The sequence below is a fragment of the Salmo salar genome, chromosome ssa19 (assembly GCF_905237065.1).
Source record: "Salmo salar chromosome ssa19, Ssal_v3.1, whole genome shotgun sequence".
In the NCBI taxonomy this organism is placed as follows: domain Eukaryota; kingdom Metazoa; phylum Chordata; class Actinopteri; order Salmoniformes; family Salmonidae; genus Salmo; species Salmo salar.
In genome coordinates, this window is record NC_059460.1 from 47,359,160 (window position 1) to 47,383,197 (window position 24,038).

General features: G+C 47.1%; 1 protein-coding gene across 1 annotated transcript in view; it reads left to right on the plus strand.

Annotated features, from left to right (window-relative positions):
- The first annotated feature begins 3,185 nt into the window (after positions 1–3,185).
- Positions 3,186–24,038, plus strand: part of LOC106590915 (neurotrypsin) — a 106,248-nt gene continuing 85,395 nt past the window's right edge. Inside the window, exons 1-2 of the mRNA XM_045701927.1 lie at positions 3,186–4,119; positions 5,722–5,763. Coding sequence (XP_045557883.1) covers positions 3,186–4,119; positions 5,722–5,763 — 976 coding nt within the window. The remainder of the gene's footprint in view (positions 4,120–5,721; positions 5,764–24,038) is intronic.

Genomic DNA, 24,038 nt, shown 5'->3' on the forward strand with positions numbered 1-24,038 from the left:
CCTCAAGGTGCAGTGGTGGTGTGTTATTTGATTAGGATCTCTTTCCGGCCTGTTTTGGACTAATCTTCCAAGAGATCCTTGTGTTTCTGTTCAGTAGAATGGATGTGAGAGGCTCTGGCTCCAAAACCCAGTACCACCCCCCCACACTCCCCATTCCCAAAACCGTCTCATCGAAATGAGCCAATCCCCACGCTAAAACCGTTGGTATGAAACGGACAAGTAAAGCTCCAAATCTCTCATTTTTAACATCTCCCTTCTGGCACACAGGCACGCACACACACAAAAGAACCAAAGAGTTCTATATAGAACACTATATAGTTCTATATAGAACACTATATACAAAAGTATGTGGACACCACTCCTCTTTCTGTTTACCTGTCATTGATCTGTATATCTTATTTTGTATTATATATATATTTTTTTTTACCTATAACTCTCTTTTTCTGTCTTACTGCTCTTTTATGTTTATATAAGAATTGTATACTTGTCTTTACTACAAGGTACCTATACACCATTCTTGTGTGCGTTACATAAAACATATTTAAGCAAGGCTACTGATCACATACTGTATGCTTGTTTCAGCTCTGTGAAGTCTTCAGCGTCAAGCGTTCTGTGGCCCTGTAGCTTGGTCCGGGCTGGTAGGCCCTGTAGCTTGGTCCGGGCTGGTAGGCCCCTGTAGCTTGGTCCGGGCTGGTAGGCTCTTAGCTTGGTCCGGGGCTGGTAGGCCCTGTAGCTTGGTCCCGGGCTGGTAGGCCCTGTAGCCCGGTCCGGGCTGGTAGGCCCTGTAGCTTGGGTCCGGGGCTGGAAGGCCCTGTAGCTTGTCCGGGCTGGTAGGCTCTGTAGCTTGGTCCGGGCTGGTAGGCCCGAATCCACTAATTTGAAGGGGTGTCGACATACTTTTGTCCCTTGCTCCTGAGTGGCGCAGCGGTCTAAGGCACTGCACCTCAGTGCAAGAGGCGTCACTGCAGTTCTTGGTTCGAATCCAGGCTGCATCACATCCAGCCGTGATTGGGAGTCCCATAGGGCGGTGCACAATTGGCCCACTGTCATCTGGGTTTGGGCCGTCATTGCAAATAAGAATTTGTTCTTAACTGACTTGCCTAGTTAAATAAATAAAAACATGTGTATGACCTCTGATGTAACCAAATTAACTGTATTTTAGTTCAGCGATTTAAATAAACAGGAATATCAAAGTTATTTGTGACAGGACACTAGCGATATTCATAAAAACAGTGAAATAATACTTTTTTTTTAAAATCCACTTTTAAAATAAAATAATGTGCAGTACCTCTGTAGACCCTTAGGTGCCCGCGGACCCCTGGTTAAATACCCTTGATTTAGTCACCATAATTCTGGCCATCCTACAAAGGTAAAAACTCCAATAACTTTTGAACTGATTAAGATAGAGACATGAGGTTTGGACCGTTGGTTTTCTTAGAGGATTATTTACACAATTAACCAATGGTCAAAATATGCTTTTGTAATTGGACATCCTTTTAATTATTTCGATTCATTCTACGAATATATATTCTCTATGGCATATCTATTGATATTCATTTCCGGAGGGGCTCTGTGGCTTCATCATAGGCAACTTTAGCCGAAACTCTCACCACAAAACAGTTTTTTTACGCCAGAACTGCAAAAGTGATGTGCACCGCAGTGTTCGTCTGGTCCATACTCGGGTCAAAAGGCTGTCCTGATGTTAGGCTAGTCTTCCTTTGAACTGACAGCAGTACCAGTGGTAATAGACCTCCAGCAGTAGGGGTGAGATGTGTTGAGACACTCGAACTCTTTCTCATTTGTCCGCTCACGTCATGTAGTAACCCAGGTACGTATCGTGTCCGTAACCCAGGTATGTCTCGTGGTCCTCGGTCGAGTGTTGTCCTGCAGGGGAAGCGGTGGGAATCGCCGCGGCGACGCGTGGATTCAATCGCCTTGTGCTTCACCTTCTTGCCTCCGGTGGCGGCGCAGAGAACGCTCAGGGGGTCCAGGTATATGAGAAGCAGCAGTAGGCGCCGTATCCCCATGGTGTGGTTAACTTGTCAGTTTGAGAGTCAGGATCAACTCATGGAACAATTAGATCTCAACCGAAAGTGGCGCTTAGTCGCCTCCTCCACTCAAGGCGCGGAAGTGGTGGGTGTGTTCACTCGAAGGGTGTGTGTTTTTCCCCCGACACCTCATATCATCAGAGAGAGAAAAGAAAAGGAGAGGTTTTGGGTTTGAAACGGGAGATGTTTCTGTCGTATCATTCATAAAACCAGTTTACCAGGCCTCACACCTTCGCGCGCTCTCTTGGCATCCTCTGTCGAGTCCGTGCGCGGTGGTGAATAGCGATCCACCTCGCGGTCAGTTTGCGACAGAGATGGGAGAGGGGTGTCATTTCTTTACCAGGCTGTGACACTGACACAGCGGCCAGGATGGATCCAAACACCCGGAAAATGATGCTTCTCATCGGCCTCAGCTGCCTCTGGCTCCAAGTGCTTTCAGAGGTAAGCTACTACGATCAGTAGCCAATTTAGTGGCCCCTATGTGCTATAATTGCGTTCCTTTCAAGGTGAGCCCTTTTTCCTCACACTTTCATATCCCGTACGTAGACTATGTTTACTCTTGCGGATATCTTGGAAAAAGCATATCTTGCAAAACAGATTTGATCTAAATGAAATTAACCTTGAGAAATACGGTCAAATAAAACAGTGCCTCTTTTTGAAGGTGCGCCCCATATTTTCTCCACCGACATAACGGTCATTAGGCTAGGTGCTATAGTGCTACGTTTCATAATGGTTGGAATCACATACTTCATTCAAATGGAACATTATTTACGTTTTGTTGCGTTTTTCATTATCATTTCATTCAACAATACTTCGTTTTAGCCTATAGGTACCACAAGGGGGTACAGAGAGGCTCATTGTGCCTGGACGAAGCAGTTTGAATGTAGGTGCATGCATGCCTTAGCCTTTATTATTAGTCAGGCATTAATAATATACATTATTGTTCTGCGTCAGTGTTTGCACACAGGAGTCTGCTTGATGTCTTTGTCTAATTGAGCGGATAAAGCGAGGCGCGCACACACAACACACACACACACGCCCACACACACACACACACACACACACACACACACACACACACACTCACGGGGTATCATAGGAACCAGCCCCTGCCTGTTTTCCCCTGGTGGCGCGTGGATGTACAGTTGCACCACGCGCTGTTTCCCGTTGTCGCAGCAATTCAATCACTCCCCGTCAGCCCTCCTCAGCCCCCCTCACCCCAGTCAGCCCTCCTCAGCCCCCCCACCTCCGTCAGCCGCTCCTCAGCCCCCGTCAGCCCTCCTCAGCCCACCCCCACCCCAGTCAGCCCTCCTCAGCCCCCCTCACCCCAGTCAGCCCCCTCACCCCCGTCCAGCCCTCCTCCCCCAGCCCCCCTCACCCCCGTCAGCCCCCCCGTCAGCCCCCCCCCTCACTCCGTCAGCCCTCCTCCAGCCCCAGTCAGCCTCCTCAGCCCCCTCACCCCGTCAGCCCCCCTCACCCCCGTCAGCCCCTCCTCAGCCCCAGTCAGCCCTCCTCAGCCCCTCACCCCCCGTCAGCCCCCTCACCTCCCGTCAGCCCCCCTCACCCCGTCAGCCCCCCTCAGCCCTCCTCAGCCCCCGTCAACCCTCCTCAGCCCCCTCAACCCAGTCAGCCCTCTCAGCCCCCTCACCCCCCGTCAGCCCTCCTTACCCCTGTCAGCCCCCCTCAGCCCTCCTCAGCCCCCGTCAGCCCCCCTCACCCCCAGTCAGCCCTCCTCAGCCCCCCGTCAGCCCTCCTCAGCCCCCCCTCAGCCCCCCGTCAGCCCCCCCTCACCCCGTCAGCCCTCCTCAGCCCCCTCACCCCTCTTCAGCCCCCTCATCCCCGTTAGCCCTCCTCAGCCCCTCACCCCCCATCAGCCCTCCTCAGTCCCCCCCTCACCCCCCGTCAGCCCTCCTCAGCCCCCCCTCAGCCCCCCTCACCCCCATCAGCCCCCCCTCACCCCAGTTAGCCCTCCTCAGCCCCCTCACCCCCGTCAGCCCTCCTCAGCCCCCCATCACACCCCGTCAGCCCCTCAGCCCCCCCTCTCCCCTCCAGCAGAACATCAGCACCATCTGTATCTGCAATATGTATTATGTTGTATTGAGACACAATGTAGCCTATTGCCTATATAGGCTTACGAGTGAATCATTTCTCAAATGGCCTAGAACTGTTGGTCCAGATTCTTGCGAGATAATTCCGAGTTGGTACTATATTACTGTCTCATGGATCCCTCAACAAGCATCTTTAAGTTAAGGAAATTGGACGGGCGGTGAGGTGGGTTGCGGCTAGATGGTTTACAGCTATGGATGGAAATGACTTTTCGTAGTAGGTTAGTAGAGCATTTTAGCTAAACCAAATCATTTTCCTAACCTTGACCCAATTCTCCTAACCTGCTGCTTAAGTTCTCCTAACCTGCTACAAATAGTAACTTCTGTCTGTTGAGGTGTGTGTGGCCACGACTGGTTGTGGGAGGGTCAGGGGGGAAGCCAGTGTGTGGTGTTAATGATACACAACTGGTTTGGTGAGTCATGCGAACACTCATGTGAAGAGAAACCTTGCCTGAGTCCTGAAGACTTGTGTTAGCTCCCAGAGCTATTGCTTAGGCTTTAGCTTAGCGGGCTCTGCTGACTGTCTTATGGTGGATATCTGTGTGTGTCTCTGTACCTGTTCTGGTAACCCTGTCTCTGTGTGTGGTAGTATACAGGTTTTGAGGCTATCGGTTCCAATACCAACACAATTTGACCATTTAGAATGCATGTCCAGTACACTGATTCATTCTAAGTGGCATGTTAGTGTGAAAATTGGATGTGTTGGTTTTGGTCTCGGCCGTGCTGTGGTAACATCTGATCTGCTGTAACAGTATGGTAACTGGGAGATTGATATGAGTGGAGAAATCATCAGCATGTTAGGTTTTCATCAGAAACACCTGTTCACTGTGTAATATGATTAGCCAGGGCATTACCACTGGGAGATGATGTGTGTGTGTGTGTGTGTGTGTCGTGTGTGTGTGTGTGTGTGTGTGTGTGTGTGTGTGTGTGTGTGTGTGCCTGTGTGTGCCTGTGTGTGTGTGTGTGTGTGTGCCTGTGTGTGTGTGTGTGTGTGTGCGCCTGTGTGTGTGTGTGTGGCCTGTGCTTGCATTCTAACTCCCTTGAGTGGAAATGAACTGTCGAAATCAAGGTGAAGAGGATGAAATGTTTATAGATGTTATCTGAGTCCTCTTTTATCCAGTTTCCTCTCCTCTTCTTGTCTCTCCTCTCTGACCTGGTTTCTGTGACTATGAGAAACTGTACTACACGAAAGCATTCTGTCAGATACTATCTGAAACTGTCTAATACTTGCTTCTTCATGACCCGAGGTCTCTGTATTCTGCATGTCTGTGTGTCGAAATGTTTGTACGTGTGACAGGACGGGATTTAACCTGCATCGTCTGCATATCACAAGACAAGCCCACTGAGCTAAAGCCTCTTAGACAAGGTCATTCATCATGCGAGCGGGGTCCAACAAACCACTTTGGTTACTTTTGTCTTTTATTGGTGGTAAACCCAATTTTCCCTCTGAGGGTCAATATAGTATTTATTTGTTGTGTAACAGATATGATGTGAAATGTTGACGGTAGGTTGTGTTATCTGACGTTATGTGAATCTGAAACAATGTCCTGTGTTCTTCTCCCTCTCAGGTGATGATGATGACAGTTATTTAAACGAGGTGCAAAACGCAGGTAGGCTAACAATCCCTTCTATTCTCTTCTTCCTATTCTCCCCATTCCCTCTCCTATTCCCCTCCCCCCTCTCCCTATCCCCCTTTCCCTCCCTTTCCCCTCCCTCCCCTCTCCTATTCCCCCTCCCCCCTCTCTATCACCCCTTTCCCTCTCCTATTCCCCTCCTCCTCCCTCTCCTATTCCCCTCCCCCTCTCCTATCCCCCTTTCCCTCTCCCATGCCCCTCCTCTCCTATGCCCCTCCCCCTCTCCTATCCCCCTTTTTCCATCTCCTCTTCCCCTCCCCCCTCCCCTCTCCTATTTCCTCCCCCTTTCCCTCTCCTATTTCCTCCCCCTTTCCCTCTCCCTATTTCCTCTCTCTCCTCTTCCCCCCTTTCCCTCTCCTATTTCCTCCCCCTTTCCCTCTCCTATTTCCTCCCCCTTTCCCTCTCGTATTTCCTCCCCTTTCCTCTTGTTCTCCCCCTTTCCCCTCTCGTATTTCCTCCCCCTTTCCCTCTCCTATCTTCCTCCCCCTTTCCTCTCCTATTCTTCCTCCCTTTTCCCCTCTCCTATTCCCTCCCCCTTTCCCTCTCCCCATTTTCTTTGTGTAAACTCCACTCAAAATCTCCCACCCCTTCTTCCCCTACTCATATAGTCTCCATTCCTACCCACCCATGTCCTTCTTTTTAGACTCTTTTTCCCCTCCTCCCATTTACTCCATCCATCTCTATTCCCTCTTTCTCTCTGTGGCTGGTGGTTGCTGATGGGGGTCGGGTTCTCTCGCTCACTGCAAAGACCAGCTGATTCATCATTTCTGGTCTCACTCCAAGTGTCAAAATCCACAAAGCACACATACTGTATGCACACACACAAGCAGCCAAATCCCTGCAGTGCGTAATGATTCGTAGAGACCTTTGATGATAAACCCCTCCCACTGTCCTCTGGCCAATCAGACAGAAGAGTCTTCAAAAATTATTATACTTTTTTTGTACCAAATTAACAATTGTTTATTTACAACACACAACAATCACACTAAACCAACATCAAAACACACTGCATGTAAACGCATAACAACATTTTTCTCCCTCATCCTGTCTAAATCATTTTGTTAAATCATGAAGGCATGAGTCTCTAACTGGGCAGGGGATGGTTCTGATTGGATGAAATGTGCGTGAAGATTTGTCTGGGATATGATGATGCAAAAGGCCCTCCTTGGTTTGATTAGCGTCCAGTACAGCTCAGTATAGCTTTCCTGATTGTGTGCACAGACACACACCAACCCCCCATATGGTCTCAACTCTTGTGTAAGTTAGGAGCACAGACACACACTCACCCCCCATGTGGTTCTCAACTCTCTGTGTGTTTTGTGAACACCGATGTCAAATACTCATTGAAGAACATTAAATGGATTATGACTGAGGATTATGTTCCCTGATGGGGGGTGTGGTTTTCAAACGCATATTGTTATCGTGTTTTGCAGTATGTTTTTATCACCCTCTTATCCGACACTAAAGGTTTAATAAATTGCCTTGCTCAGGGGCACGTCGATGATTTTCACTATTCGATAACTTTAACCATAGATCACACTTCAATGGGCTATCATTTATTCAGTTATCCACGTTTAAATCCATTTTCCAAGGTTAGCCAATAAACTAGTAGATATAAACCTGGCCTCCACATTTATAGTTATATGGTCATAATATTCACCCAGTACATACCCATTTTATCTATAACTATAAACAGTTGAAGTCGTTTTTACTTGGATTGATCATTAAAACTTTTGTTTACCAACCACTCCACAAATTTCTTGTTAACAAACTATAGTTTTGGCAATTTGTTAACATCAGTCATGTTTCCAACAATTGTTTACAGACAGATTATTCTCTTATAATTCACTATATCACAATTCCATATGTCAAAGTTTACATACCTAAGTTGACTGTCCTTTAAAAAGCTCAAATAGATGATTTAATATCGCTTCGATAGGCTAATGTTACATCATTTGTCTGGAGGTATACCTGTGAATGTATTTCCAGGCCTACCTTCAAACTCAATTGCCTCTTTGTTACATCTGGCGAAAATCAAAAAATCAGCCAAACCCCAGAAAAAATTGTAGACCTCCAAAAGTCTGGTTCATCCTTAGAGCAATTTCCAAACGCCTGAAGGTACCACGTTCATCTGTATGAACAATAGTACGCAGAATATAAACACCATGTACCCGCGTCTCATACCTCGGAGGAGGCGCGTTCTTTTGTCTCCTAATTCTACATTAAATAATCGCAAATCAATCCCAGAACACAGCAAATACCTTGAGAATGCTGGAGAAACAGACCACCTAACGTATCTATATCCACATAAAAAAAGCCATACTCTCGACACATAGCCTGAAAGGCCGCTCAGCTAAGAACCTCTCTGCTCCCAACCGCCAAAAAGCAATATGCACTGGGTCAAAATCGTATTTTTGAAAATTCCTATCTGGTCTGATAAACAAAATAAATGTTTGCCATAATACCATTTATTTTGAGGAAAAAGGACAACCAAAAAACCATCCCAACCGTGAAGCATGGGATGGCGGTATCATGTTTTGAGGTTGCTTTGCTGCAGGAGGGACTGGTGCACTTCACAAAATAAGATAGCATCATGTGGAAGAAAAATTATGTGATATATTAGCTACGTCTCAAACCATCAGTCAGAAGTTAAAGCTTGAATACTCAAATGGGTCTTCCAAGTGGACAATACCCCAAGCATACTTCAAGTTATTCAAATAGACAACAAGTCCAAAATATTGAGTACCATCCCCCCTACCTCAATCCTATAGAAAATTTGTGAGCAAACTAAAGTGTTATGCACCTACACAAACCTGACTCCTACCCAGCTCTGTCAGAGGAATCATTCCCAAATTATTGTGGAAGCTTGTGGAAGGCTCACCCATAGTTCCAATTTAAAGGCAATGCTCAAATTTATTGCTTCTACCCACTGAATTATAAAATAAAAAATAAATCATCTTCCTATTATTCTGACATTTCACATTCTTAAAATAAATGGTATCCTAACTGACCTAAAACGGGAATTTTTATAGAATTAATCTCAAATTGTGAAAAACTGATTTTAAATATATATTTGGCTATCTAACTTCTCCCTTCAATTCATAACACCATATTACTCCAGATGTTATTTCTTCTCATCATTACGCCATGGATTACATGTCCACACTAATTACAGATAATATCATGTGCTAAAGTACACATTACATTCAGTCTGTGTGATTGACGACAGATTCCGATGGGGCTAAGTTTGACCAATTCATTTCCCGGTGTTGAATATAGGATGGGGTTTCTCCAGCGGAGGTGCAGCCAATGAAAGAGTAGATATGGGCCCTGGTCTCCACATTTAGAAGGAGACCCGAGGCCCCCCTCATAATCCCACAAACCCCCCCACTTTCTGGGGCTTCTCTCTCTAGGAGGCATGGGGGGGGTGTAGCCTCATAGATCCCTCCTCACCCCTCCTTACACAGTCCACCATCAGTCCTATTTATGTCACCTTCCTGTTGATGACTCCCTCCCCCTCCTAAAAACCACTCCCACTTTTCCACTTCACCTCCACCTCATAGTAGAGATCTCCCTAATCTCTTTTCCCAGACGTGATTCAACTCTCTTTATTTCTTTGCGTTGTCAGGGGAGTTTCTCCTCCTTCCATATCTCACTTGTTTCGGTCCCTAACAAGACGAGGAATGATGCTTATCATGGTCCAGGGTCACATCCCTGACCACTGCTGAATTGTCTTCAGCTCAACATCACCCAACCTCTCTTCACCGCTCTGTCTAGTTCTTCCTGAAGTGTCCGCTCCAGCTCCAGACACAGCCCTCCTCAGTCCCCCAAACACATATCCTGTGAACACTGACCTCAACCATCTTTTTGTTTCGTCACAGATGTCTGGGGGGGGGTGGAGGTGGTCCTCAGTGTGTGAAGGTGCTACTCCAGCTCAGTGCTTGTCCTCTGTCGGCTCAGTCATTTCCTCTCATCTTTAATGAGCCCATCAGCACACTCTCTGCTGCTTTCTGCTTCTCCTCAACCACTTCCATAATCAGCCTGGCTTCTCTGAATATACACCAGAGCAGTAAACCTGCACTCCCTATTTCTCTCTTCGTCTCTCTTGTTGAGCTCTACTGAATGTTTACCTCCTGAACCTTCTCCATTCGCTCCTGGATCATCTCGTATCTATAACGTCTTCCCCAGCTGAACCTTCCTCTCTCCACACTCTTCCTCTAGAGGACAGTGTGGTGATTCTTATAGTCTGTCTCAATGCAAACTACACACGTCTGGTCGGTCCTACAGAACGGCTCCAGCAGTCTGTCATGCTTCTTACACTCCTGTCTTCCAGATTCTCCACAGGGGGTCTATTAACTTGTGCCTTTTCAGCGGTACTCTCTGATGGCTGCAGTTGGCTCTCACATCCGGCAACTTCAGGCCTTGGCCTTGTCCCAGTGCAACGTCACAACACTTCTCCAGCCTCGGCAGGGGGTCGATCTGTGTCTCTGATTTCTATCATCTTAAAATGCTCTACAACATCTCTAATGCTGTGTTGTTTTTAGCTCTGGTCTTTGGTGGAATATTTGTTTACACAATTGACAGTGCACAGTCATCTATCCCATATCCGCTATCTTGCAAATTTTCCACATGGAGTGGAGACAGGCTCAGTGAACACTCCAGTTACAGATGACCACTGAACTGCTCTTCAGACGAACTAGGGGACGCCATTTCTGAGCACAATAACAGAGCAACACAGTCCTAGAATGAGTCAGCATTTAACCGTAAATGGTGCAGTTTTTTTCTCACTCTCACAGTGACCTCGGTATCCTGAATGGTAGTTTGTGGTCCTGTTGTCAAGGTATTTTCCATCTCCCTCTGTCTCTATTTCTCTTACTCACCTAAAAATCTTATATTTTCCTTTAATTTCTCTACGTTACTCTTAAGCTCCAATGCTGTTGTCTTTCTAACGGATAATGTTGTTTCTGCTTATCAGTTTCCTCATCTATATTTAACTTTCACTTCAACACGATGTCATCAACTCTTTCCTTATCTGCTCTTTTGCATATCTTTCTCTTAAGACAGCGTTATATTTCATATCCTTTAATCTCTTGTTTTCACGTTCTAGCACGTTCTAGCATTCTGGGGGGCCCTACGTGACATTTGGTTGGGGGCGGGGCAAACTCGTGGCCAATTTTACAGTAGAAAAAACATTTCCGTTTGAGTTGATTTCCTCAATTCCATTCTCCTCGTTAACTGCAGTTTATAACACATTTCATAAAATTCAAGTCATTTTGCCATAGTAAGTTAACCCGCTAATTTTCTGGAACGGTCCTTTAGGATGGTCCGTTGCATCGTTCAAAAATTCCCCAGCTAATATGAGAGTGATGCAAGCGGATCTCCGCCCGGCTACGTTTGTATAGATTGTCTTACCCTTAAGCTAACCGCTTATGCCTGCAACATGGCTCTGTCAGATTCTCAGAAACCAAAGGTTAACGTTCCATTGCTTTAATAAGCCATTGCGTTTTGAGTCGTAAAAATCAAATCTCTGTTACTACAAGATGATGGTTTTAGCTTCTATCATAACACCGTTTTCCTGATACAGATCAAGCCTAGTCTTGGACTAAGAATCACTTTCAATGGAGAGTCCATGTCTCTCTATTCCAGGGCACTCTTTATTCAGGGCTCTTTATTCAATGGCTTTTTATTCAATTTATTTTATTCGGGGCTCATTATTCCAGGACTCTTTAGTCCGGGGCTCTTTTATCCGGGGCTCTTTAGTCCAGCTCTTTAATCCGGGCTCTATTATCCGGCTCTTTAGGTCCGCTCTTTAGTCCGGGGCTCTTTAGTCCTCTTTATCCTCTTTGTCGGAGCTCTTTAAGTCCGGGGCTCTTTAGTCCTCTTTATCGCTCTTTATCTGTTTATCCGGGCTTCCGGGCTTTTGTCTCTTTAGTCCGGGCTCTTTTCCGGGGCTCTTTAGTCCGGGGCTCTTTAGTCCGGCTCTTTAGTCCGGGGCTCTTTAGTCCGGAGCTGTTTAGTCGGGGCTCTTTGGTCCGGGGGCTAGGCTGCTTTTTCTTTACTCCCCTTCTCTTTCTCTTCTCTTTCACTCTCTTTCCTCTTTCTTCCTCTTTCTCTCCCTTCCTCTCCCCTCTTTTACTCTCTTTCTTCTATCTTCCTCTTCCAGATTGGAATGAGGTGTGATACAGCCTCTCGGAAAAAGATTGTGTTTTTAGCATGTTAGATGATGTTCAAGGAAAGCCAAGCTGTGTTTTTGTGAGAGATAACTATTGCAGCTCCTCTCTCTGCCCCTGGCCATTAATCACAGGGTGTGTGTGCGTGTGCACGTGTAAGTGTAGCTCAGCCTCCATGTGTGTGTGTCTGGCAGAGTGTGTGTGCATATCTGTATCAGATTCGCTCAGTGACAATGGGTCTATCCTCTACTCTATACTCTCTACATCTTCCCTTCTCTCTCTGCCTCTCTCTCTCTCTCCCCTGCCTCTCTCTGCCTCTCACTCTCTCTCTCTCTCCCCTGCCTCTCTCTCCTCTCTCCTCCTCTCTCTCTCTCCCTGCCTCTCTCTGCCTCTCTCTCTCCCTCCTCCTCTCTCCCTGCTCTCTCTCTTCCTCTCCTCTCTCCCCTCTCTCTCTCTCTCTCTCCCTGCCTCTCTCTGCCTCTCTCTCTCTGCCCCTCTTTCTCTCCTCGCTCTCTCACCCCCTCTTCTCTCTCTCTCTCTATTCAAGCTTTTTCTTGTATACAAGCCAAGCAGAAGTGAAATGTAAATAAACAAAAGTGAAATAAACAAGTAAAAATTAACAAGTAAACATTACACTCACAGAAGTCAGAAAATAGTAAAGATATTGTCAAATTCACATTATGTCTATATATACAGTGTTGTAACGATGTACAAATGGTTAAAAGTACAAAAGGAAAAATAAATAACAAATATGGAGTTGTATTTACAATGGTGTTTGTTCTTCACTGGTTGCCCTTTTTCTTCTAGCAACAGGTCACAAATATTGCTGCTGTGATGGCCTACTGTGTATTTCACCCATAAATATGGGAGTTTATCAGAAAATAGGGTTTGTTTTCGAATTCTTTGTGATCTGTGTAATCTGAGGGAAATATGTGTCTACCTAATATGTCTCCTTTGGCAGGAGGTTAGGAAGTTTCATCGTTTCCACCTCAGTTTTGTGGTTGCATTACACATGCCTGTCTTCTCTTGAACCGGTCTGCCTACCCTTTCTCAATCTATGCTCACTGTCCTCATATCAAATTCTTAAGTTTGGGTCAGTCACAGTGGTCAGGTATTCTCTTCCCACTATGTACTCTCTATTTAGCCAAATAGCATTCTAGTTCGCTCAGTTTTTTTTTGTTAATATTTTTTCCAATGTTCAATTTATCTTTTTGTTTTTCTCATGATTTGATTGTGTCTAATTGTTTATTGGCAGTCCTAGGGCTCTGTGGGTCTGTTTGATGTTTGTAACAGAGCCCAAGACCAACTTCCTCAGGGGACTCTTCTCCATGGTTCATCTCTCTATCGGTATTTTCTTTATGGAAGGTTTGATCACTTCTTTATTTAGGTGGTTGTAGGGGTTGACACTTATTTTCTATTTTGATAATTGATTCTATTTGCTTTGCTGCTTATTTGTTTTTACGTTACCTTGATTCTCGCATGTAGAATTCTCCATACAAGTCTCAATTTGGTGTTTGTCCCATTTTGTGAATTCTTGGTTGGTAAGCGGAACCTCCAGACCCAACAACCATAGGGCGATGGGTTCTATAACTGATTCATATTTTTAGCCAATCCTTTTATTCATTTCTTTCCTTTTGTGCGTTATGCCTTTCTCCATTCTCTCAATCTTCCATTTGTGAGATTTACTTCTGATGTTTAGGTATTATCTTTTTTGTGTTTTAATGAGCAGTGCAGAGGATTTTCCCAATTGCTTTATCGCTGTCCATATCCCCGTTAGGTCAATCTATCTCCTTTTTGATTGGGTGATCCTGCTCCAAATATTGGAATGCGCTGAGGATGATGTTGATTTTCAATATTGCTGATTATTTGTTTTTTTGTGTATTTTATTCCCGTGTATGCAAAACGTCATAAGGCAAAGGGTTAATACTTTGAAAATCTAACTAAAATATATTTTGATGTGTTTTAACACTTTTTGGATTACTACATGATTCCATATTGTTATTTCATAGTTCTGATGTCTTCACTATTATTCACAATGTAGTTTTTCTGTATTTCTGTATTGTTTTAGTGATTCACTATGGCTATATTTTCTGGTTCTCTTTTTGGTTGACAGGTTTCTCAAATTCTTTCTTAGGTTTTTGCATTCATCAAACTATTTGTCATTGTTGTTTAATTTTTACTTGGGTTGTCTACTTGACATTTTTAGATTTGATGGGAAGTATCAAATATATGTTAGCTTTCTACTGCCGTTTACACCTTCACTATTACAGTGAACGTTTTGTTCAGGAAGTTGTCTAAAAGGCTTGAATTTGTTGTTTTTTGGTAGGTTTCTACACTGCTTTACTTCCATCTATAGCATTTGTTAATATTCTTAGTTCCTTTGGCTTTGATGCTTCTCTCTCGGCCCTTCCTCTCTCTCTCTCTCTCTCTCGGCCCCCCTCTCTTTCTCGGCCCCCCCTCTCTCTCTCTCTCACTCTCTCTCTCTCTCTCTCTCCCGCTCTCTCTGTCTCTCTCTCTTTCTCTTTCTCTCTCTCTGCCTCTCTTTCTCTCTCATCCTCTCTTTCTCTCTGTCTCTCTCTCTCTCTTCCCCATCCTTCTCGGCCTCTCTTACTCTCTCTCTCTAGGACCTCTCTCTTTGGGCCTCTCTCTCTCGCCTCCTCTCTGCCTCTCTTTCTTGCTTCTCTCTATCTCAGCCTCCTTCCCTCTCTCTCCTCTGCCTTGCTCTCTCTCTCTCTTTCCTCTCTCTCTCTCCCTCTCTCTCCACCTCACCTCTCTCTCTCTCTCGGCCTCTTTCTCTGTCTCTCTTTCTCTGCCCTCTCTGTGCTCTCTATGTCTCTCTCTCTCTCTCCCCCTCTCTCTCTTGTCCTCTCTAGCCTTTTCTCTCTCTGCCTCTCTCTCTCTCTCTCGGCCTTTCTCTTTCTCGGTCTCGCTCAGCCCTATCCCTCGCTCTCTCTCTGCCTCTCTCCACGGCCTCTCTCTCTCTCTCTCTCGGGCCTCCCCTCTATTTCTCTCGGCCTCTCTCTCTCCTTGCTCCCTGCTCTCTGCCTCTCTCTCTCTCTCTTTACCTTTCTTTCTCTCTCTCAACTCTCCAATAAGACCTCCCTCTCTCTTTCTCTTTCTCTGCCTCTCTCTCTTTGCCTCTCTCTCTGTCTCTCTCTTTCTCGGGTCTCACTCTCTCTATCTCTCTCTCTCTCTTCCTCTCCTCCTCTCTCTCACCCCTCTTCTCTCTCTTTCTCTCCTCTCTCTTTCTCTGCCTCTTTCTCTCTCTTCCTCTCTCTCTCTTTCCTGTCTCTTTCTCTCTCAGCTCTCCCTCTTTGCTCTCTCTCTGCCTCGCTCTTGCTCTCTTTCTGCCCTCTCTCTCTCTCTCTCTGCCTCTCTCTCTCTGCCTCTCACTCTCTACCTCTTGCTGCTGTGTGTGTTATGTGTGTGTGTGTGTGTGTGTCTCTTTGGTTCAGGTTATGTTTTTGCATCAGCCTGCAGTTTCATTTTAGCCTTTGTTTGTTGTTTATCCTCCTCCACTAATTCCACCTTAAAGTCACAGTTTTCTCCTTTCTCGACTGTGATTGTTTAGTGGATGTGTGTTATAGAGCGTCTCCTGCTGTGTCCATTTGATATATCTATTAATCTTTCTTACATAATATAACGGATTTTTACATTTTCCTCTTCCCATCTCCTTCTTTTCTCCTTTCTCCTCTCCCTTATCTCCTCTCCATATCTCCTCTCCATATCTCCTCTCTCCTATCTCCTCTCCTTATCTCCTCTCCTTATCTCCTCTCCCTATCTCCTCCCCATATCTCCTCCCCCTATCTCCTCTCCATATCTCCCTCTCCATATCTCCTCTCCATATCTCCTCTCTTGCTATCGGCACATCCCATCCCATCTGTCTCTCTTGTTCAGGTCATAGTTATAAACCCATATCCTCTCTCTCTCTCTCTCTCTCTCTCTTCCTGTTTTGAAGGGGTTTCCAGATAGAGTTGAGAAAAAACAATGTTACACTCTCTCTTCATTAATTTTTCTCTTTCTTCTCTCTCTCTCTCTTTCTTGTCAGCCCTCTCTCCTGTTCGGAGGGTTTTACGAGTTTTCTTAATCTTTCTCACCTGCGGTGGGCAGGTTTCCACTTCTGCAGTACCCTGGTCGAGGCCTTGGGTCACACGCTACTGCCATAACCCTGACAGAGGTCCCACCCCTGGTGCTTACTTCAGACGACCTCTGGGCCATCGGCTGGGACTACTGCCACCAGGGTAGGTTTATAACAAACATACTTTATGTACACATCAAGACAATATACTCAGCAAATCCAGTATTATATGCTGGGCCTTGGCGACTGCCTAGCCTTTCACTGTCTCCTAACTCACTCCCATCAGCCTCCTCTGCCTGTACAATTCACTCATTCCAGACTATTGATTGGCTGATGTACCTGTCCTTCTCCCCCTCTCTTTTCAATTTTCTCGCTGTGGGCGGACATCGTCAGGAAGTGGGCGTGTGGAGGTGTACCTGAATGGGTCCGTGGGGCGTCTGTTGACTCTCATTGTTGACAGACAGGAGATGCCAGTGTGATCTGCAGACACTGGGATTGTAGGTTTAGTGTTATGTTTGTGTGTGTATACGCCTCCTCATTGGAATTGCATTTAGCATCGCACATTTCCGTTTCAACTGTAAGACTGTGTGTGTCCGTCAGTGAGATCGACACTGCTTTGCACCAATCCAGTTCGCTCAGGCTCTGGCTCTTCCTTCGTGAGTTGCTAGAGCTCCGTCAGCCTAATGCCAGAGCCAGACATTTGTTACCGAACTGTAGCCATGGAAGGCGGGAGTTGTGTGTGCTCCACCAGAAGGTTCGTAGGAAGCTAGAAGAACACAGTGTGTACCTCGGTGCCCCTACTCAGCATGCATATTGTGCTATTGTTTCCTCCCTCAGGCGGTGGTCTTCCTCTCGATTAGTTGGAGGAGAAATACTTTGAGGGCGTGTGGAGGTGTTCCACAGTGGTAGCCGTGGGGCTCTGTCTGCGACATTACCAATGGGACGTGGATGAGAGGTGATCTTCACAGCTGCTTCGTGTGTGTGTGTGTGTGTGTGTGTGTGTTTGTGTTTGTGTGTGTTTGTGAACACTGTGGTAATTATTGAGGAAAGTCATTATTGTTTTTTACCCTGTGTGTTTAGAGGGTGTGGACTGTCGTGGCCCACTTCGACAGAGCTCAGGTCCCATCCTATTGGACTAGGTGTACAGGAAATCAAGTCTTCCTGACCAGTTCTTCGAACTAACACCCTGTACCATTAATGTATCCTGCAGCCCCTACACAGTACACACACACATAATTCATCCCCTTTCACTTGCAATGCACGCACACCTCCCACGATTACGTCACACATTATTTCGTGTGTTTTGTTCCAGATTGTGCGGTTGTAATTCCTGGGTTGTTGTTTCCTCTGGTGCGATCGTGTGTGACGACCACTGGACTCAACACACACACAGGTGGTCTGTCGACAGCTCGGATACAGGTGTGTGTGTGTGTGTGTCAATGTCTTACTTTTCCCCTACGCATGGTGGAAGCCATATAACACTGCGCCACACCGGCTATCATAAGTCATACCCGCATAAAATTTCGTACATTATGCACTCTGGACATATGTTGGTAATACCCATCTCGCTATCATCATAAACCTTGGCTTGGTAGAGGCTCTGTTGTCCCTCCATCAGTGCTAATGACTGCCCGCAGTACTCAGGGCTCTTGTCCCTCCTGGCCTTACTCGGGCTCTATTGTCCCTCCATCAGTCCCTTCCTCACTGTGCCAGAAGAACTCTATTGTCCCTCCATCAGGTCCTAATGACCTACAAGTACTTGAGGGCTCTATTGTCCCTCCATCAGGTGCTAATGGCCTGGTACTCAGGGCTCTATTGTCCCTCCATCATTCTATGGCTTCCTGGTACTCAGGGCTCTATTGTCCCTCCATCAGGTCCTAATGGCCTGGTAATCAGGGCTCTAATGTTCCCTCCATCAGGTCCTAATACCTGGTACTCGAGGCTCTATTGTCCCTCCATCAGGTCCTAATGACCTGGTACTTAGGACTCTATTGTCCCTCCATCAGGTGCTATTTTCTTTGGTACTCAGGGCTCTATTGTCCCTCCATCAGGTTTAATGGCCTGGTACTAAACTCTATTGTCCCTCCATCAGGTCCTAATGGCCTGGTAATCAGAGCTCCTATTGTCCCTCCATCAGGTCTAATGACCTGGTACTCAGGGCTCTGTGTCCCTCCATCCAGGTGCTAATGGCCTGGTAATCAGGGATCTATTGTCCCTCCATCAGTCTAATGACCTGGTACTCAGAGGTCTATTGTCCCTCCATCAGGTCCTAATGGCCTGGTAATCAGGGCTCTATTGTCCCTCCATCAGTCTAATGACCTGGTACTCAGGAGCTCTATTGTCCCTCTAACCACTCTGACATCAATACAGATGCTTTTGAAAATCCACATCAAACACTTAATGAAAGCAATGTCATCTTTTGAGCTCACCTCGACTTGATCAATTTGAAATTGAACAGGGTTGAAACTGAGTGCAAAAAAACATGGTTATGTGGATGTTCTTTTCTACCTGGCAAATGGATTGCACTTTCTAGGTATTGATTAATAACTAATGATGAATGGACTCCCATGAATGGGGATCCTAATAAAATACCTAATAAAATATCCATTCTGAAAAATTCTAAACAGCCAGAACATATTAGAGTTTCCATAGCCTATATACCCATAAAAAAAATCTGAATTAAAATAATTATTATTAATTATACATACTATCTCACGGCAGAAACCATTTAAAAATGTATTTTGTTAGAGCGCTCTCATGGCGTACAGCGTTAGTACAGAGTTAGAGCGCTCTCACGGCATACAGCGTTAGTACAGAGTTAGAGCGCTCTCATGGCGTACAGCGTTAGTACAGAGTTAGAGCGCTCTCACGGCGTACAGCGTTAGTACAGAGTTAGAGCGCTCTCACGGCGTACAGCGTTAGTACAGAGTTAGAGCGCTCTCACGGCGTACAGCTTTAGTACAGTGTTAGAGCGCTCTCATGGCGTACAGCGTTAGTACAGCGTTAGAGCGCTCTCATGGCGTACAGCTTCAGTACAGTGTTAGAGCGCTCTCACGGCGTACAGCGTTAGTACAGAGTTAGAGCGCTCTCACGGCGTACAGCGTTAGTACAGCGTTAGTACAGAGTTAGAGCGCTCTCATGGCGTACAGCGTTAGTACAGAGTTAGAGCGCTCTCATGGCGTACAGCGTTAGTACAGAGTTAGAGCGCTCTCACGGCGTACAGAGTTAGAAGCGCTCTCACGGCGTACAGCGTTAGTACAGTGTTAGAGCGCTCTCACGGCGTACAGCGTTAGTACAGTGTTAGAGCGCTCTCACAGAATACAGCTTCAGTACAGTGTTAGAGCGCTCTCACGGCGTACAGCGTTAGTACAGAGTTAGAGCGCTCTCACGGCGTACAGCGTTAGTACAGCGTTAGAGCGCTCTCACGGCGTACAGCGTTAGTACAGCGTTAGAGCGCTCTCATGGCGTACAGCGTTAGTACAGTGTTAGAGCGCTCTCACGGCGTACAGCGTTAGTACAGAGTTAGAGCGCTCTCACGGCATACAGCGTTAGTACAGAGTTAGAGCGCTCTCACGGCGTACAGCGTTAGTACAGAGTTAGAGCGCTCTCACGGCGTACAGCGTTAGTACAGAGTTAGAGCGCTCTCACGGCGTACAGCGTTAGTACAGTGTTAGAGCGCTCTCACGGCATACAGCTTGTCAGTGTAAAGCGCTCTCACGGCGTACAGCTTAAGTTAGCAGGTTAGAGCGCTCTCACGGCATACAGCGTTAGTACAGAGTTAGAGCGCTCTCACAGCGTACAGCGTTAGTACAGAGTTAGAGCGCTCTCACGGCGTACAGCGTTAGTACAGAGTTAGAGCGCTCTCACGGCGTACAGCGTTAGTACAGAGTTAGAGCGCTCTCACGGCGTACAGCGTTAGTACAGAGTTAGTACAGAGTTAGCCCCCTCGCATACAGCGTTAGTACAGAGTTAGTACAGAGTTAGAGCGCTGTCACGGCGTACAGCGTTTGTACAGAGTTAGAGCGCTCTCATGGCGTACAGCGTTAGTACAGAGTTAGAGCGCTCTCATGGCGTACAGCGTTAGTACAGAGTTAGAGCGCTCTCATGCCGTACAGCGTTAGTACAGAGTTAGAGCGCTCTCATGGCGTACAGCGTTAGTACAGAGTTAGAGCGCTCTCATGGCGTACAGCGTTAGTACAGAGTTAGAGCGCTCTCATGGCGTACAGCGTTAGTACAGAGTTAGAGCGTTCTCATGGCATACAGCGTTAGTACAGAGTTAGAGCGCTCTCACGGCGTACAGCGTTAGTACAGCGTTAGAGCGCTCTCACGGCGTACAGCGTTAGTACAGAGTTAGAGCGCTCTCATGGCATACAAGTTAGCTACAGAGTTAGTACAGAGTTAGAGCGCTCTCACGGCGTACAGCGTTAGTACAGTGTTAGAGCGCTCTAACGGCGTACAGCGTTAGTACAGTGTTAGAGCGCTCTCACGGCGTACAGCGTTAGTACAGTGTTAGAGCGCTCTCAGGGCGTACAGCGTTAGTACAGCGTTAGAGCGCTCTCACGGCGTACCGTTAGTACAGTGTTAGAGCGCTCTCACGGCGTACAGCGTTAGTACAGTGTTAGAGCGCTCTCACGGCGTACAGCGTTAGTACAGTGTTAGAGCGCTCTCACGGCGTACAGCGTTAGTACAGTGTTAGAGCGCTCTCACGGCGTACAGCGTTAGTACAGTGTTAGAGCGCTCTCATGGCGTACAGCGTTAGTACAGAGTTAGAGCGCTCTCATGGCGTACAGAGTTAGTACAGAGTTAGAGCGCTCTCATGGCGTACAGAGTTAGTACAGTGTTAGAGAGCTCTCACGGCATACAGAGTTAGTACAGATTTAGAGCGCTGTCACGGCGTACAGCATTAGTACAGAGTTAGAGCGCTGTCACGGCGTACAGCATTAGTACAGAGTTAGAGCGCTCTCACGGCGTACAGAGTTAGTACAGAGTTAGAGCGCTCTCACGGAGTACAGCATTAGTACAGAGTTAGAGCGCTCTCACGGCGTACAGCATTAGTACAGTGTTAGAGCGCTCTCACAGCGTAAGTACAGTGTTAGAGCGCTCTCACGGTGTACAGCGTTAGTACAGTGTTAGAGCGCTCTCATGGCGTACAGCGTTAGTACAGAGTTAGAGCGCTGTCATGGCGTACAGCGTTAGTACAGAGTTAGAGCGCTGTCACGGCGTACAGAGTTAGTACAGAGTTAGAGCGCTCTCACGGCGTACAGAGTTAGTACACACTGTACAGCGTTAGTACAGCGTTAGTACAGCGTTAGTACAGCGTTAGAGCGCTCTCACGGCATACAGAGTTAGTACAGAGTTAGAGCGCTGTCATGGCGTACAGAGTTAGAGCGCTGTCACGGCGTACAGAGTTAGTACAGAGTTAGAGCGCTCTCACGGCGCAGATAGAGCGCCCTGTACAGCGTTAGTACAGTGTTAGAGCGCTCTCACGGAATACAGCTTCAGTACAGTGTTAGAGCGCTCTCATGGCGTACAGCGTTAGTACAGCGTTAGAGCGCTCTCATGGCGTACAGCGTCAGTACAGTGTTAGAGCGCTGTCACGGCATACAGCTTCAGTACAGTGTTAGAGCGCTCTCATGGCGTACAGCGTTAGTACAGAATTAGAGCGCTCTCACGGCATACAGAGTTAGTATAGAGTTAGAGCGCTCTCATGGCGTACAGCGTTAGTACCGAGTTAGAGCACTCTCACGGCATACAGCGTTAGTACAGTGTTAGAGCGCTCTCACGGCGTACAGCGTTAGTACAGAGTTAGAGCACTCTCACGGCATACAGCGTTAGTACAGTGTTAGAGCGCTCTCACGGCATACAGCGTTAGTACAGAGTTAGAGCGCTCTCATGGCGTACAGCGTTAGTACAGAATTAGAGCGCTCTCACGGCGTACAGCGTTAGTACAGAATTAGAGCGCTCTCACGGCATACAGCATTAGTACAGTGTTAGAGCGCTCTCACGGCGTACAGCGTTAGTACAGCGTTAGAGCGCTCTCATGGCGTACAGCGTTAGTACAGAGTTAGAGCGTTCTCATGGCGTACAGCGTTAGTACAGAGTTAGAGCGCTCTCACGGCATACAGAGTTAGTACAGCGTTAGTACAGAGTTAGAGCGCTCTCATGGCGTACAGAGTTAGTACAGAGTTAGAGCGCTCTCATGGCGTACAGAATTAGAGCGCTCTCACGGCATACAGCGTTAGTACAGTGTTAGAGCGCTCTCACGGCGTACAGCGTTAGTACAGCGTTAGAGCGCTCTCATGGCGTACAGCGTTAGTACAGTGTTAGGGCGCTCTCATGGCGTACAGTGTTAGTTCAGTTAGAGCGCTCTCACGGCATACAGAGTTAGTACAGAGTTAGAGCGCTGTCACGGCGTACAGCATTAGTACATAGTTAGAGCGCCCTCACGGCATACAGCGTTAGTACAGCGTTAGAGCGCTCTCAGGGCGTACAGTGTTAGAGCGCTCTCACGGCGTACAACGTTAGTACAGTGTTAGAGCGCTCTCACGGCATACAGCGTTAGTACAGTGTTAGAGCGCTCTCACGGCGTACAGCGTTAGTACAGTGTTAGAGCGCTCTCATGGCGTACAGCGTTAGTACAGAGTTAGAGCGCTCTCACGGCATACAGAGTTAGTACAGCGTTAGTACAGAGTTAGAGCGCTCTCATGGCGTACAGAGTTAGTACAGAGTTAGAGCGCTCTCATGGCGTACAGAATTAGAGCGCTCTCACGGCATACAGCGTTAGTACAGTGTTAGAGCGCTCTCACGGCGCACAGCGTTAGTACAGCGTTAGAGCGCTCTCATGGCGTACAGCGTTAGTACAGTGTTAGGGCGCTCTCATGGCGTACAGCGTTAGTTCAGAGTTAGAGCGCTCTCACGGCATACAGAGTTAGTACAGAGTTAGAGCGCTGTCACGGCGTACAGCATTAGTACAGAGTTAGAGCGCTCTCACGGCATACAGCGTTAGTACAGAGTTAGAGCGCTCTCATGGCGTACAGCGTTAGTACAGCGTTAGAGCGCTCTCAGGGCGTACAGTGTTAGAGCGCTCTCACGGCGTACAGCGTTAGTACAGTGTTAGAGCGCTCTCACGGCATACAGCGTTAGTACAGTGTTAGAGCGCTCTCACGGCGTACAGCGTTAGTACAGTGTTAGAGCGCCCTCATGGCATACAGCGTTAGTACAGAGTTAGAGTGCTCTCACGGCATACAGAGTTAGTACAGAGTTAGAGCGCTGTCACGGCGTACAGCATTAGTACAGAGTTAGAGCGCTCTCACGGCATACAGCGTTAGTACAGAGTTAGAGCGCTGTCACGGCGTACAGCGTTAGTACAGCGTTAGAGCGCTCTCAGGGCGTACAGTGTTAGAGCGCTCTCACAGCGTACAGCGTTAGTACAGTGTTAGAGCGCTCTCACGGCGTACAGCGTTAGTACAGTGTTAGAGCACTCTCACGGCGTACAGCGTTAGTACAGTGTTAGAGCGCTCTCATGGCGTACAGCGTTAGTATAGAGTTAGAGCGTTCTCATGGCGTACAGCGTTAGTACAGAGTTAGAGCGCTCTCACGGCACAGAGTTAGTACAGCGTTAGTACAGCGTTAGAGCGCTCTCATGGCGTACAGAGTTAGTACAGTGTTAGAGAGCTCTCACGAAATACAGCTTCAGTACAGTGTTAGAGCGCTGTCATGGCGTACAGCGTTAGTACAGCATTAGAGCGCTCTCATGGCGTACAGCGTTAGTACAGTGTTAGAGCTCTCTCATGGCGTACAGCGTTAGTACAGAGTTAGAGCGCTCTCACGGCATACAGCGTTAGTACAGAGTTCGAGCGCTCTCATGGCATACAGCGTTAGTACAGAGTTAGAGCGCTCTCATGGCGTACAGCGTTAGTACAGAATTAGAGCGCTCTCACGGCGTACAGCGTTAGTACAGAATTAGAGCGCTCTCACGGCATACAGCATTAGTACAGTGTTAG